This window comes from Esox lucius, chromosome 9 (assembly GCF_011004845.1).
Source record: "Esox lucius isolate fEsoLuc1 chromosome 9, fEsoLuc1.pri, whole genome shotgun sequence".
Classification (NCBI taxonomy): Eukaryota; Metazoa; Chordata; class Actinopteri; order Esociformes; family Esocidae; genus Esox; species Esox lucius.
The window spans coordinates 2,332,073-2,347,310 of NC_047577.1; the positions used below are offsets into that span (position 1 = coordinate 2,332,073).

A 15,238-nucleotide genomic window follows, 5' to 3' on the forward strand; every position below is an offset into this window, starting at 1 on the left:
GCTTGAGGGAACAAACCAGGTAAACCATAGAACTTGCACTCAGCATTTACTTCCCTACATGTCTTTTTTTGTTTTTAACCATTTGCCTTTTTGACCCAAGGTTTCAAATGTCAAGCCTTATAAATATTAATGAGCACGTGTCAGATGGGTGAATAGGTTCATGTTGTTGTTTGTCTATTTGTTGATAAGGCTGTACATGTAGGAAACTATTTCATCACTGCCCAGCGTCTGTATTTTGTATAGGAATGGATTGTTATAGGCGTGAAATTGTGAGATGATTTGTACACCGTTTGAACTTTTATTTATAACAATTGCTTTCGAGGAATTTGACAACTTGAATGGGTGATCATGTGATTGTTGTTCCCCTTTAACTAATGTGTTTATATTCTTACAGAAAAAATCTCAAAGTCAGGCTCAGACAGCGGTGCCAGTTGTGCAGCATCAACAAACTGTAAACAAGGCAGACAGAAGCCCTGCTGTCTGGAAAATGTTATTTGTCCAACTCACCTGATGCTCAAACAACAGAAGCGATACCCCTGCACCCAATGTGTGAAGAGCTTCCATCGAGCAGGAGAACTGAAGAATCACCAGAGATCTCACAGTGGAGAGAAGCCTTACAAATGCTCTCAGTGTGGGGATGGATTCACTCTGCTAGGAAGTCTAAAAAGTCATCAGAGAATACATACAGGGGAGAAGCCTTACAAATGCATCCAGTGTGAAAAGAGCTTTAATCATTCAGGAAGTCTTAGAGAACACCAAAGAGTGCATACAGGGGAGAAGCCTCACCACTGCACCCAATGTGGAAAGAGTTTCAGTCGGGCAGGAATCCTTAGGATTCATGAGAAAACTCACACAGGAGAGAAACCTTTCCACTGCTCTGTGTGCAAGAAGAGTTTTCTGAGAGAAATAGCCCTAAAGATTCATGAAAGAGTTCACACTGGAGAGAAACCCTTCTGCTGTTCCACATGTGGCAAGTGTTTCAGTGAAAAATTAAACCTTAACAGACATGAGAGAGTACATAGTGGGGAGAAACCTTATCTCTGCACACAGTGTGGGAAGTGCTTGAGTAATTCAAGAACTCTTAAGGAACATCAGAGGATACATACAGGGGAGAAACCATACCACTGTTCTCAGTGTGAAAAGAATTTCCGTTTTGCAGGAGACCTACAGAAACATAATAGATCACATAGCAAGGAAAAGCCTTACCACTGCTCTGTATGCCAGAAAAGTTTCTCTCTGCAACGAAACCTAAAGACTCATCAGCAGATACATATTGGACAGAAACCTGCCAGTATGCTCAATATCATTGTTAAAGAGGAAGAGGGTGAGAGGGAAATCAGTGTGGGAGAGAGAATTTTTGCGAAAGAGGGCAGTACAGGTTCAGTTGATCCAAGTACACCAACAATACCTAGTCGTCGGAGTTACCCGTGCCCTCAATGCGGGAAGAGTTACAGTTCCTCAAGCAATTTAAAGACTCATCAAATGGTACACACTGGAGAAAAACCTTTCCACTGCTCTCAATGTGGGAACAGTTTTAGTAAGAAAGTAACCCTTCAGAGACATGAGAAAGTACATGAGAAAAATACAAGTAAAGAAAAACCTTTCCACTGCTCTGTATGTAGGAGGCGTTTCAGTGAGAAAGCATCCCTTAAGAGACATGAGAAAGTACATACTAAAGATAAGCCTCACCACTGCTCCCAGTGTGGAAAGAATTTCCATGTTGCAGATGCCCTAGAGAGACATGAGAGAATACATATCAGAGTGAAGCCTACCTTTACTTTGAATGTGATTATTAAGGAGGAGGAGGAAGAGAGAGAAATTAAAGAAGAAAGCAAAATGGAGAAAGATGAGATAGAAATGAAGAAAGAGGGAACATAAGTAAACCCCAATATGAATGTAAAGGCCTCTTTGCATCTTTACAGTTGGTTTCTGATAGCAGCACCTTTGAGAGCTGTCTTTATATGAAATAGGTCCCATGTATCTCAGCTGATAAAGCATTGCACTTGTAAAGCCAGGGGTTGTTGGTACATTTCCCAGGGAGCCAAGTCAAATGCGTATGAAACATTAAGCCCTCACTTATCAATCAAATCAATCAATCACATTTATTTATAAAGCCCTTTTTACAACAGCAGTTGTCACAAAGTGCTTTACAGAGACACCCGGCCTTAAACCCCAAGGAGCAAACAACAGTAGTGTTGAATTTCAGTGGCTAGGAAAAACTCCCTAAGAAGGTCGAATTTTAGGAAGAAACCTAGAGAGGACCCAGGCTCAGAGGGGTGACCAGTCCTCTTCTGGCTGTGCCGGGTGAGATATTAAGAGTCCAATTGGAATAATAAATACATTTCTCTGGGCTAAATCCAGAGTCTATTTGATTTTAGACTAGGTCAGAAGTATGACCAGGTGGACAGGGACAGCAACGGGCCCCCCAAACTAGGTAATCCGCAGGTGTGGACCAGGACCCCATCTCTTCCTAAAAATTTTAACTGGAGGAGACTGAGAAAAGTTAGTAGTGCATTCCTCATATCCCCCAGCACAATAATATAGCAGCGTAACACCTTGAAACTGAGACGGGGGGGTCCGGTGACACTGTGGCCCTACCCGGGGGAGGCCCCGGACAGGGCCCAACAGGCAGGAAATCAATCCACCCACATTGCCAGGCATCAACCAAAGGGACACCCACCAACCGCAACCCCCCACTTATATAAGTCCCTCTGGATAAGAGTGATAAGTAACTATGAGAATGTATATTATTTTACTGCTATGACTATTTTGGTAGTCAGTAAATAAACTCCACAGGTACTACTGACTACATACCACAGTGGAAGGTGTAGATTTTAAACAGCTATAACATCAAGTTCATGGATGCAATACAAAAGCAAGTTACACATTTTGCAACTTCGGATCATCCCTCTTTAAGAATGAGTTTAAGCTGTGGTCAATGATTTACTTTAACCTGGAGTTGTGAAATTTTAGTCTAATTTATTGGCTGAGCCCTCCTGGGGGATTCTTTGATCCTTTCCAAACTCAGTTCATAAGTCTCATCCAGTTGACTAATTCAAAACAGTAACTGCAAAAAGGCGTAGGAGACAGACCAATTGGAAGAAGATTGAATGGTCTGTCGAGATCAAAATAAAGCTTTTGGTTTCAACGCTAAGACTGCACATCTTGAGTACACCTTCCATATCCTGAAGCATGGTGGAGGCAGCATCATTCGGGCCTGAAAGGCTTATGGAAATTAAGGGTCAAATGGATTCAGTAAAGTACAGGGAAAACCTCGAAGAAATCCACAAGAGACCTGCGACTTGGGAGAAGATTAATGTTCCAGCAGGACAATGACCCCAAACATAGAGCCAAAGCCACACTAGAGGGGCTTTAAAACAAGGTCAATGTCCTGGAGTGGCCCAGTCAAAAGTTGGACCACAACGCAATTGAGATAAATTGGAAAGAGTTGAAAGTTGCAGATCACCAAAGGTCCTGTTCACATTTAATAAAGATTGAGTAATTTTGCAAAGAATCGACAAGCATAACTGCATCCAGATGTTCAAAGCTAGTACACAGATTCAAATAAACCCATGACTGTAATTGCTGCTATATTTGCCTCTAGCAAATCTGCAATCAATAATTTTCTGTTTTGTACTTCATTTGGAACAATTTGTAGATTTTTCTTTTCAATTTGACATTATGGACATTTTTCTGTTGATCATTGGCAATAACTCCTAATTAAATTCATTTTTATGTCATCTTGTAACACAATAAATTGTGTAAACGTCCATGGGGGGTGAATACTTTTGAGAGCCACTTCATTTAGTTTGATGCAACCTTTATGCAGGCAGCTTCAACAGACACCAGCAGAATTAAAATGATCCTTCAAGCTTGCATCCAAAAACATAACTAGCTTGATTATTTCAAGCCAGAAGTTACTACACCCAACTTTTACCAAGTCAATTGACGTGGTTAGTGAGGAATGGGTACCTAGCTAAAGAAATTAACTTACCTTTAAGCCATAAATGTTGTAAAGTAACATTAAAAGTTCCTCTCTAGAGTTATTCCTCTGCCCGAACCAACTAGGGAGTTTTTCTAGAATGGGGACCATGTAATTCCTTTGCAGGGCAAATACTTTAGTTCCTCCCAAAATAATGTGATGGTTCAAGTGATTCAATTAGTATGTGGATTGTCAGCATCTTCTATAGGCAGCCAGTGGTCTAACCAGATTGTGGCCTTAGTCTAGTCTTGGTGAAAAAGTATTTTTGTCTGGGTACAGAGCAAGGACAACATCACCAATGTCTCACACATTAAACCCCATGGGGACACACTGGTGAACTTAAGAAACCACTTAACCTGAACCGATTGGCATGTGGTAAGCGTAACTGAGGGTTCGGCGGGCTGGTGGGCGGGAGCTAATTCCAAGGGTGATGTCATTGGTTAGTTTTGAGTGCCTTTCTTACAGTTAGAGTTAACCAATTAAAAATAATCCTGGTATTTGTTCTTAAAAGCTGAAGACTCAGCTATTCCTCTGGAGCCTAAACTGCAGTCCAACCACACATACAGATAAATGCAACTAGATCACACCTGTTTGACTGGAATGAGGACATCAGCAGGGTTATTTATATGCTGCGACTATTGAAAATGTGCCACATCAATGACCTCAATGATTTTTTTTCTGTGCCTCATAAATTAATTTTTTATTCCTGCTTTGATTTATTTATTTTTTTACTGTAAAAATACATACCTGAAATATTGTATTTGGAGCTGGTGGAAGTGTCCACCTCCCTGAGTCAGTAGCTAGTGGAAGCACCTTTGAGCCTCTTAAATGATCTGCGCAGTGATGACGCTTGTTCGATTGTAGAATATAGGTTTTCCCCTATCGCGTTCATAGACTTGGGTTCAAATTGAGTGTCTTCGTTCAACCACCTGCTAGTGAATTGTATAACCCGTTTTAAGACTTTGATAGGTCTGAAATACCGTTTAGGGTTATTTTGATCTGAATGAAACTTGATATCCTCAAGATTGTGTATATGAACATATAAAACAAAAGGCAACCAAATGTAACATTTTCAAGGGTCTCTAAAAAATTTATTTTAAATGTTATGTTATGGTCAAAATACCTCGGTGATGAGGAATCAATGAAAATGCTTGTTGAAAATCCTGCTGAGTGCAGATATAGAGAAACTGTCTTAATACACCTCAAAAAGCTTATACACACAGCACATACAAACTATGCCTGCCATGGTCAGTGTTTGTTGCAGTACTTCTTTACAGGTCATATGAGGTAAAGCATTGTCACATGTTAGAGATATTTCACCCACTGAGACCCTTTGTAAAGTCTAACATCACACACAAAAAGTTAAATAACCCCTCACCTTTCACAAACACAAGCTATTATTATTATCTTTGTTACTATTGGAACTGAACTTTTCTCTTTGTTGTGTGGCATGTGGAAGGACCCAGGAAGTACTGTTCATAACCTTCCTGTGGTAATATCACTTATAGGGCTTGCTAAGCTTATGAACAGTACTTCCTGGGTCCTTCCACACACTACATACAGTATCTCACTAAAGTGAGTACACCCCTCACATTTTTGCTAATATTTGATTATATCTTTTCATGTGACAACACAATGTAAAGTACTGAGTGTATAGTTTGTATAACAGTGTAAATGCCTGAGCCTTCCCAGGGATTGTCTTTGTGTGTCCCTTCACTAGTGATTATAGCGAAATCTGTTGGGATTGGTCCCTACATGGGCTTGACTGTGCTCCTAAGTTGTTGTTTTTTAAAATTCCAACAGAACTGATCAATAATTCATAAAAAGGACCACAATTGAACATACATGTTTGGATGCCAATTAACTTAGCTGCGTGATTTGGAATGTGATTGGTTACACCTGAGCTAACACGCGTATTGAATAAATCGTGTACTGAATATTTTTTCTGAACGGCGTTACTCACTCCAGTCAACAGGTGGCGATGAGTCTCAGATTATATTTCTAGTGTGACGACGCATCTACAACAGAGTATCGCTACGGTTCAGCTAACATGGTAGCTGGCTAGCCGACGTCAAACCGAGATGCTTGAAACCATTTTCTTTGTAACAAATCAAGTGGTATATTGGTCCATATAATTCAGTATTTATAGTGTCAGTTAGTTGGTTAAGATGGCTCAACACTAAATCGATAAGCGCTAATGCTCACTAGCAAGCTATCATCCCCGACTATGAACTCACTGCATTTCTGCGTAAATACTGAAAAAGAGGCCTGGACGGAGGAAGAAGCCTTGGTGAAAGAGAAGGAACTGAGGATTGTTACTGTTAAAAAAGAAGTAGATGGTGATATTGTTAGAATGAAAGAAAAGGGGGGTCCTGTCAGTGTAATACAGGAGGAGGGGGTTGCTGTAAAAAAAGAGGATGCCGTCTTTGGAGTGAAAGAGGAGGATGAGGAGATGACTGTCACTTTAAAGGAAGAAGAGGAACAGACTGGAGATCCGATTAACTACAGTGAGTGTTGCCTTAAAGACCGACAGAAACTCTACTGAAGTTCACACTTTTAATATGTTGTTCCAAACTAATTATTCATTATCGCCGCTTTCAATGTGATTTCTACAGTGAAACAGGAGGACATTAACATCACAGTTAGAGAAGAGGAAGAAGTATTTGGAGTGAAGGAGGTAGGAGAGATTACTGTCACATTGGAAGACGATGACCAGGAGGACATTGGTGAGTATTCATTTATTTAGACGTAATCTGAAGATCTATGTCATTAGTTTATAAATGTAAATGCTTTAACTATTGGCTCCTAGGACTTTTAGCTGTAATCAGTGGTTTAGTAGAGCCAGACGGGACGTTCAACTGTTTTTACAAGCGGCCTGTTTATAGCTACATCACCTCCTTGAAAATGTATAGCTTCTACATATGGTGAGTGATGTGGCCTTGACTTGCTGGATGAAGCAGTCAGAGAGACATTTAGTTTCAGTTCCATTCAAAATGATCAAAGTGCCTTTGAGTGAGGTACAGTGCTGTCCCCTGAAATGGAGGGATTATGTATAGGAAGGGCTGTCCACTGTCCCCTAAAATGGAAGGATTATGTATTGGAAGAGCTGTCCACTGTCCCCTAAAATGGAAGGATTATGTATTGGAAGGGATGCCCACTGTCCCCTAAAATGGAAGGATTATGTATTGGAAGAGCTGCCCACTGTCCCCTAAAATGGAAGGATTATGTATAGGAAGGGCTGTCCACTGTCCCCTAAAATGGAGGGATTATGTATAGGAAGGGCTGTCCACTGTCCCCTACAATGGAGGGATTATGTATAGGAAGGCCTCTAAATCCTACACTATTCACGTTATATCGATGTAAATGCCTTCAAATTATTGCTGACAGTCTTCGCTCCTCTTAGTCATTGTTTCATTTCAAATCCAATGTCCCGGAGAGAAAAGACAACAACATGTGACCCTGTCCAAATGTACAAACAATCTAGTTGTTTCCGTGTTTTAAAGTAATTCAATGCTTGATGTAAACAAGAACCGCCCCCAGAAATCTCTTCACACCTCGTTCCACAACATGCAAAAGTCTTGGGGTGTGAAAACATCTCGTACATTGTATTCATTATGATGTCTTTCGTCAGCTAGTTGGCTCACATTCACAAGAACATGAAATGTTTGCACTGTGTCAAATCATAGCCTCCAGATAGTGAAATAGAACCCATTGCTTGGGGTTAAATTGCTTAGTATTGAGACGACACATACTTATACCCCTACTGTTAATATTCCCAAATGTAGCTTGCAGAAGAGTGGGCAAATATTGCCAAGTCAAGATGTGCCTCATTCACAAGAACCTGGCATCTCATTCACAAGAACCTGGCATTTTCACAGGGGTGTGTAGACTTTTTATATCCACTGTAAATGTTATGATACATTTCATTCGCTGGTTTTAGAACATTTCAAAAAATGTCTCCATGGATGGCTCATGGGCTTTTCTGCACCCCCTGTTGGTTCATTCCAGGTTGAGAGACCAACTTTATTTCATGTTTGTTTCTACATAGTTTTTTACATTGGGATGTCTCAACCATCCCAATGTAAACTTCTTAAGTCGATATGGCAATACTAATTACAGTGATCCGCATAATTAACATCAAATACCTCTAAGACTCAATCTTTTGAACTGTTCAAGCTATAGAGACCAAACCACCTTTGGCAAATTGGGATAATGTTAAACGTTTATCGACTATGATCATGGTAATTAGTCTTATTTGGATAATTAGGATTAATTTACCATAAAACATGATAACTTGACCTGTTCATCTTAGGGAGAACAAACTAATATTCGTTCTAATCTTGGCTATCCCAATGTACATTTCATAAACCTTCATCGAATATGACTATACCTATTGCTGTATTTTGCATAATTTATTCAACCCCTATTGGTATATCTTGATTTGTTCTATATGGCAAGAACAAGTTAGCTTTGTTTTGTCTGTTAGCCTAATTTGCGTAATTACTTTTAATTAACCCTTAAACAGTATCTCTTAAACCGTTGAAGCTAGAGAGATTAAACCAACTTTGTTTTACATTCTTAGGCTATTCCAATTAAAATCCTAAATGCTTATCAACATTTGAATACATTTATTTACATAATTAGCATTGATTGAACTTCTAACAGTACTTCTAGAACCATTCAAGTTAGAGTCCCCACCAACTTTGTTTCATATGTTTAGGCAATCCCACCATATATTTCTTAAACAAGTAATGTACAGTATCTATGTTTTGTTTTGGAATTAATTGTTATATGTAAAAGTGAGATATATTGTACACAGTTTGAGGATAAAAATATTTTTTGGGGAGGTGCTTGACAATTTGAGTGGGTGAACATGATTGTTGTTCCCCTTTAACCAGTGTGTTTATATTCTTACAGAACAAAGCTCAAACCCAGGCTCAGGCAGCGGTGCCAGTTGTGCAGCATCAACAAACTGTAAACAAGGCAAACAGAAGCCCTGCTGTCATGAAAATGTTATTTGTCCAGCTCACCTGATGCTCAAACAACAGAAGCGATACCCCTGCTCCCAGTGTGGGAAAAGCTTCAGTCGGGCAGGAGAACTAAGGAGTCATCAGAGATCACACACTGGAGAGAAGCCTTACAACTGCTCTCAGTGTGGGGATGGATTCACTCTGCTAGGAAGTCTGAAAAGTCACCAGAGAATACATACAGGGGAGAAGCCTTACAAATGCACCCAGTGTGAAAAGAGCTTTAATCGTTCAGGAAGTCTTAGACAACATCAAAGAGTACATACAGGGGAGAAGCCTTACAAATGCTCTGAGTGTGGAAAGAGCTTTAATCGTTCAGGAAGACTTAGAGAGCACCAAAGAGTGCATACAGGGGAGAAGCCCCACCACTGTACCCAATGTGGGAAGAGTTTCAGTCGGGCAGGAATCCTTAAGATTCATGAAATAACTCATACAGGGGAGAAGCCTTTCCACTGCACTGTGTGTAAGAAGAGTTTTACAAGAGAAGTAGCTCTAAAGATTCATGAAAGAGTCCACACTGGAGAGAAACCTTTCCGCTGTTCCACGTGCGGCAAGTGTTTCAGTGAAAAACTAAACCTTAATAGACATGAGAGAGTACATAGTGGGGAGAAGCCTTACCTTTGCACACAGTGCGGAAAGTGCTTAAGTAATTCAAGAACCCTTAAAGAACACCAGCGGATACATACAGGGGAGAAACCATACCACTGCTCTCAGTGCGGGAAGAATTTCCGTTTTGCAGGAGACCTACAGAAACATCAGAGATCGCATAGCAAAGAAAAGCCTTACCAGTGTTCTGTATGTAAGAAAAGTTTCTCTCAGCAACGAAACCTAAAGACACATCAGCAGATACACATTGGACAGAGACCTGCCCACACTCTCGATGTAACTGTTAAAGAGGAAGAGGGTAAGAGGGAAATGAGTGTCGGGGATAGAATAGGTGAGACCGAGGGAAATAGTACTATATTCCCTGACCCAAGGACATCAACGATACCTGGTCGTAGGAGTTACCCCTGCCCTCAGTGTGGGAAGAGTTACAGTTCTTCAAGTAATTTAAAGACTCATCAAATAGTACACACTGGAGAAAAACCTTTCCACTGCTCTAAATGCGGGAAATGTTTTAGTAAGAAGGTAACACTTCAGAGACATGAGAAAGTACATGAGAAAGGAACAAATGAAGAAAAACATTTCCACTGCTCTGTATGTGGGAAGAATTTTAGTGAGAAAGCGTCCCTTAAGAGACATGAGAAAGTACATAATAAAGAAAAGCCTTACCACTGCTCCCAATGCGGAAAGCTTTTCCATTGTGCAAATGCTCTACAGAAACATGAGAGAATACATGTCAGAGTGAAACCTACCTTTACTTTGAATGTGATTATTAAAGAGGAGGGAGAAGAGAGAGAAATTAAAGAAGAGAGAGAAGTGGAGGAATATGAGATAGAAGTGAAAGAAGAGGAAACATAAGGTAACTTTCCTTGGATTCCCCAGTGAGGGCTATCTCTATATGAAGGTCGGTCCCATGTAACTCAGCTGACAACATGATGCTTGTAAACCAGTGTAATGGATTAAATGCCCATAGGGCCAGGACGAAAAAGTATGCTTTCTCTAATGAAAGTCCCTCTGGATAAGAGCATCTGCTAACTGATTTACATAAATGTATATTGTTTTACTTCTATGACTGTATTTCAAGTCTGTAAATAAACTATTTAGGTACTACTGACTACCTAAAATGGTGGAGGGTGTAGATTCTAAACCATTATGAAGTCAAGTGCCTGGATGCAACACAAAAGCAAGTTATGTTTTGCAACTTCCGAAGGCAATTTTTGATTGACCTGCTTTCCGATTGAGTTCAAGGCTTATGTTGATGATTTACCTCCACCTGCAGTAGTGAAATGTTTTGAGTCTAATTCATTGGCTGACACATCCTTCACCGAATTGAGTTCTGTGTTCCTTCCCTAACTTGCTTGTCCTAACCAGATTACTTCTAAATAGTAACTGTCTGCCATATCAAAGATGGTGGATATTTACTAAATACTTTTTTCATAACGAGCCTAAAACCCTCCAATATAACAGTGCAGTCAATTTCGCTCAATTTTGTGATTTTCTCACTTAAGAAATTAGAAATTTGACAATGCCATGCTGGGGTTTTCATCAAATACTAATTGCATAAATGTTATGCCCTAATTTATGAAGTATTTCCTTTTCATGACTGTCAATTTTTCCAATAAAATTGGCATTGAACATTGGATTTGTACCTTTCGAGTATGTAGTTTGAGCGTATGGCTTATACTGTTAGCAGTATTGGCATGCCATTCACCAGTAGAACTCAAATTATCCCTCAAGCTTGTGTCGAAAAAGCTAATGTGACACCAAACGACTTTGTAAAACATGCTTTCCTGACCCTACTTGGGAGTTGAGCCTAGCCACTGTAGTTTCAATATCTTGTTGTGGCTTGCTCTTTGGGGAGTCAGTCTGGGTGTCTCTACAAGCACTTTGACAACTGCTGAAATGAAAGGGCTTAGTGACATACATTTGATTGTGCTCTTTTTGCTTTGCAATTCAATACCCAACAGGGAGAGTTTTACAGGGAATTTATAGCGAAATCATGAAAAGCACAATAATGGAGGTCAATTTACTTGCGTGTTTGTTTACCCCTGAGCTAAAACGTCTAGTGAATAAATCATGTAGTGAATGTTTTCCCGAACGGCATTACCCACTCCAGTCAACAGGTGGCGATGAGTCTCAGATTTCATTTCTAGCGTGACGACGGTTCAACAACCGAACACCGCTACGGTTCAGCTACCATGGTAGCTGGAGAATGATGGTAGCAGGCTAGCTGACATCAAACCGATATTTTGAAGCTTGAAATCGTTTCGTTTGTAAAAAAATAAATAATCAAAAACACATACACACATTTTGACTCAATATACAGTGTGCAATACTAGTTCGCTGGTTAAGATGGCCTTGGTGTAGCAGTCGGCTAATTGCTAATGCTTACTAGCAAGCTAACATCCCTGACTATGATTAGCGTCATGCTGGCAACATTAGAGATTCCATAGCAACAATAAGACTTCCTATTTTGCCTTCAAAATAGAAGTCCGCGGTAAAACGCGATTTTAATAATATTTTATGTATCGATTTTGACACTTTGCTTAGTGTATATGGTAAAAATGTATTGTAGGAAATGTTCAGGAGAGTGGATAGAATAATTATATGCAAATAAATCAAGGGGCACTGTGTGATTGCAATTGTTGCTGGCATTAAACTCCACCCATCCTGGATCCTATTGGCCACAATGTCACTCAATGGATATGAAATATATATTGGGCTATAAAAAAAATCTGTTCTATATGCCACAGTGAATGTATTGTAGGAAATGTTCAGGAGACTCTATAGATTGATTATATGCAAAGAAATCAAGGGGCACTGTGTTTTTGCAATTGTTGCTGGTGTTTTACTCCGCCCACCCCATTGGCCACAATGCAACTCAACGGATAATTTTTGTAATGTCATGCCAAATGTTGGCTCATTTTAGATTTCATGAGAGCTACACATTCCAAAAAATGTTGGGACAGGTAGCAATAAGAGGCCGGAAAAGTTAAATGTACAGATAAGGAACAGCTGGAGGACCAATTTGCAACTTATTATGTCAATTGGCAACATGACTGGGTATAAAAAGAGCCTCTCAGAGTGGCAGTGTCTCTCAGATGTCAAGATGGGCAGAGGATCGCCAATTCCCCCAATGCTGCTGCGAAAAATAGTGGAGCAATATCAGAAAGGAGTTTCTCAGAGAAAAATTGCAGAGAGTTTGAAGTTATCATCATCTACAGTGCATAATATCAAAAGATTCAGAGAATCTGGAACAATCTCTGTGCGTAAGGGTTAAGACCGGAAAACTATACTGGATGCCTGTGATCTTCGGGCCCTCTGACAGCACTGCATCACATACAGGAATGATACTGTAATGGAAATCACAACATGGGCTCAGGAATACTTCCATAAAACATTGTCGGTGAACACAATCCACCGTGCCATTCGCTGTTGCCGGCTGAAACTATAGGTCAAAAAAGAAGCTGTATCTAAACAGGATCCAGAAGCGCAGGCATTTTCTCTGGGCCAAGGATAATTTAAAATGGACTGTGGCAAAGTGGAAAGGTGTTCTGTGCTCAGACAGATCAAAATTTGAAGTTCATTTAGGAAAACTGGGACGCTATGTCATCCGGACTAAAGAGGACAAGGACAACCCAAGTTGTTATCAGTGCTCAGGTCAGAAGCCCACATCTCTGATGGTATGGGGTTGCATGAGTGCGTGTGACATGGGCAGGCATCAATGCCATCAATGATGAGTTATATCCAAGTTCTAGAACAACATATGCTCCCATCCAGACGTCGTCTCTTTTAGGGAAGACCTTGCATTTTCCAACATGACAATGCCAGACCACATACTGCATCAACTACAATGTCATGGCTGCATAGAAGAAGGATCCGGGTACTGAAATGGCCAGCCTGCAGTCCAGATCTTTCACCCATAGAAAACATTTGGCACATCATTAAGAGGAAGGTGCGACAAAGAAGACCTAAGACAGTTGAACAACTAGAAGCCTGTATTAGACAAGAATGGGACAACATTCCTATTCATAAACTTCAGCACCTTGTCTCCTCAGTCCCCAGACGTTTGCAGTCTGTTATTAAAAGAAGAGGGGATGCCACACAGTTGTAAACATGACTTTGTCCCAACATTTTTGAGATGTGTTGATGCCATGAAATTTAAAATCAACTTATTTTTCCCTTAAAGTGATACTTTTTCTCAGTTTAAACATTTGATATGTCATCTATGTTGTATTCTGAATAAAATATAGCAATTTGAAACTTCCACATCATTGCATTCTGTTTTTATTCACAATTGTACAGTGTCCCAACTTTTTTGGAATCGGGTTTGTATTTAGTCACCTACAAACAAGCAAGTCTTCTGGCTCTCACAGACCTGTAACTTCTTCTTTAAGAGGCTCCTCTGTCCTCCACTCGTTACCTGTATTAATGGCAACTGTTTGAACTTGTTATCAGTATAAAAGACACCTGTCCACAACCTCAAACAGTCACACTCCAAACTCCACTATGGCCAAGACCATAGAGCTGTCAAAGGACACCAGAAACAAAATTGTAAACCTGCACCAGGCTGGGAAGACTGAATCTGCAATAGGTAAGCAGCTTGGTGTGAAGAAATCAACTGTGGGAGCAATTATAAGAAAATGGAAGACATACAAGACCACTGATAATTTCCCTCGATCCGGGGCTCCATGCAAGATCTCACCCTGTGGGGTCAAAATGATCACAAGAACGGTGAGCAAAAATCCCCGAACCACACGGGGGGACCTAGTGAATGACCTGCAGAGAGCTGGGACCAAAGTTACAAAGGCTACCATCAGTAACACACTACACCGCCAGGGACTCAGTGCCAGACGTGTCCTGCAGTGCCAGACGTGTCCCCCTGAATGGGGCCATGCATCGTGAGATTTTGAGTGATAACTTCCTTCCACCAGCAAGGGCATTGAAGATGAAACATGGCTGGGTCTTTCAGCATGACAATGATCCCAAACACACCGCCTGGGCAACGAAGGAGTGGTTTCTTAGAATCTTATTTTTTTTATAGGCCAATATATATTTCATATCCATTGAGTTGCATTGTGGCCAATGGGGTGGGCGGAGTAAAACGCCAGCAACAATTGCAAATACACAGTGCCCCTTGATTTATTTGCATATAATTACTCTATCCACTCTCCTGAACATTTCTTACAATACATTCACTGCGGCATATAGAACAGTTTTTTTTTATAGAGCAATATATATTTCATATCCATTGAGTTGCATTGTGGCCAATGGGGTGGGCGGAGTAAAACACCAGCAACAATTGCAAATACACAGTGCCCCTTGATTTTTTTGCATATAATCAATCTATAGAGTCTCTTGAACATTTCCTACAATACATTCACTGCGGCGTATGGAATAGTTTTTTCTGTATGAGGGAATCTGTATTCCATATTCAGTCATTGGCATTATTCATATCCTTGGAACGTGTTTTAACACCCACTAACACCCACTTTTTATCGAGATTACTCTTAAATATGATCATATTTGAATTGTTGTCAATGTTTTGAGAGGTACATGTTCTCAAACAATTAATAAACTCAATTTATCTCAGTTTTTAAGTAATTCGTTGGTCTTTAATGTTGCT

General features: G+C 40.2%; 1 protein-coding gene across 4 annotated transcripts in view; it reads left to right on the forward strand.

Moving 5' to 3' along the window:
• Positions 1-15,238, forward strand: part of LOC114839778 (zinc finger protein 883-like) — a 32,532-nt gene that overhangs the window by 1,694 nt on the left and 15,600 nt on the right. The window contains exons 1-3 of one of the 4 annotated variants that reach the window (XM_029122075.2): positions 6,005-6,489; positions 6,598-6,708; positions 8,900-9,946. In XM_029122075.2, the coding sequence (XP_028977908.2) occupies positions 6,180-6,489; positions 6,598-6,708; positions 8,900-9,946 (1,468 nt within the window). In that variant the 5' untranslated portion in view covers positions 6,005-6,179. Of the gene's footprint in view, positions 1-394; positions 2,146-6,004; positions 6,490-6,597; positions 6,709-8,899; positions 11,253-15,238 lie in introns of those variants that run through there. The other 3 variants (XM_034294039.1, XM_029122074.2, XM_029122076.2) reach the window with 3 other exon arrangements.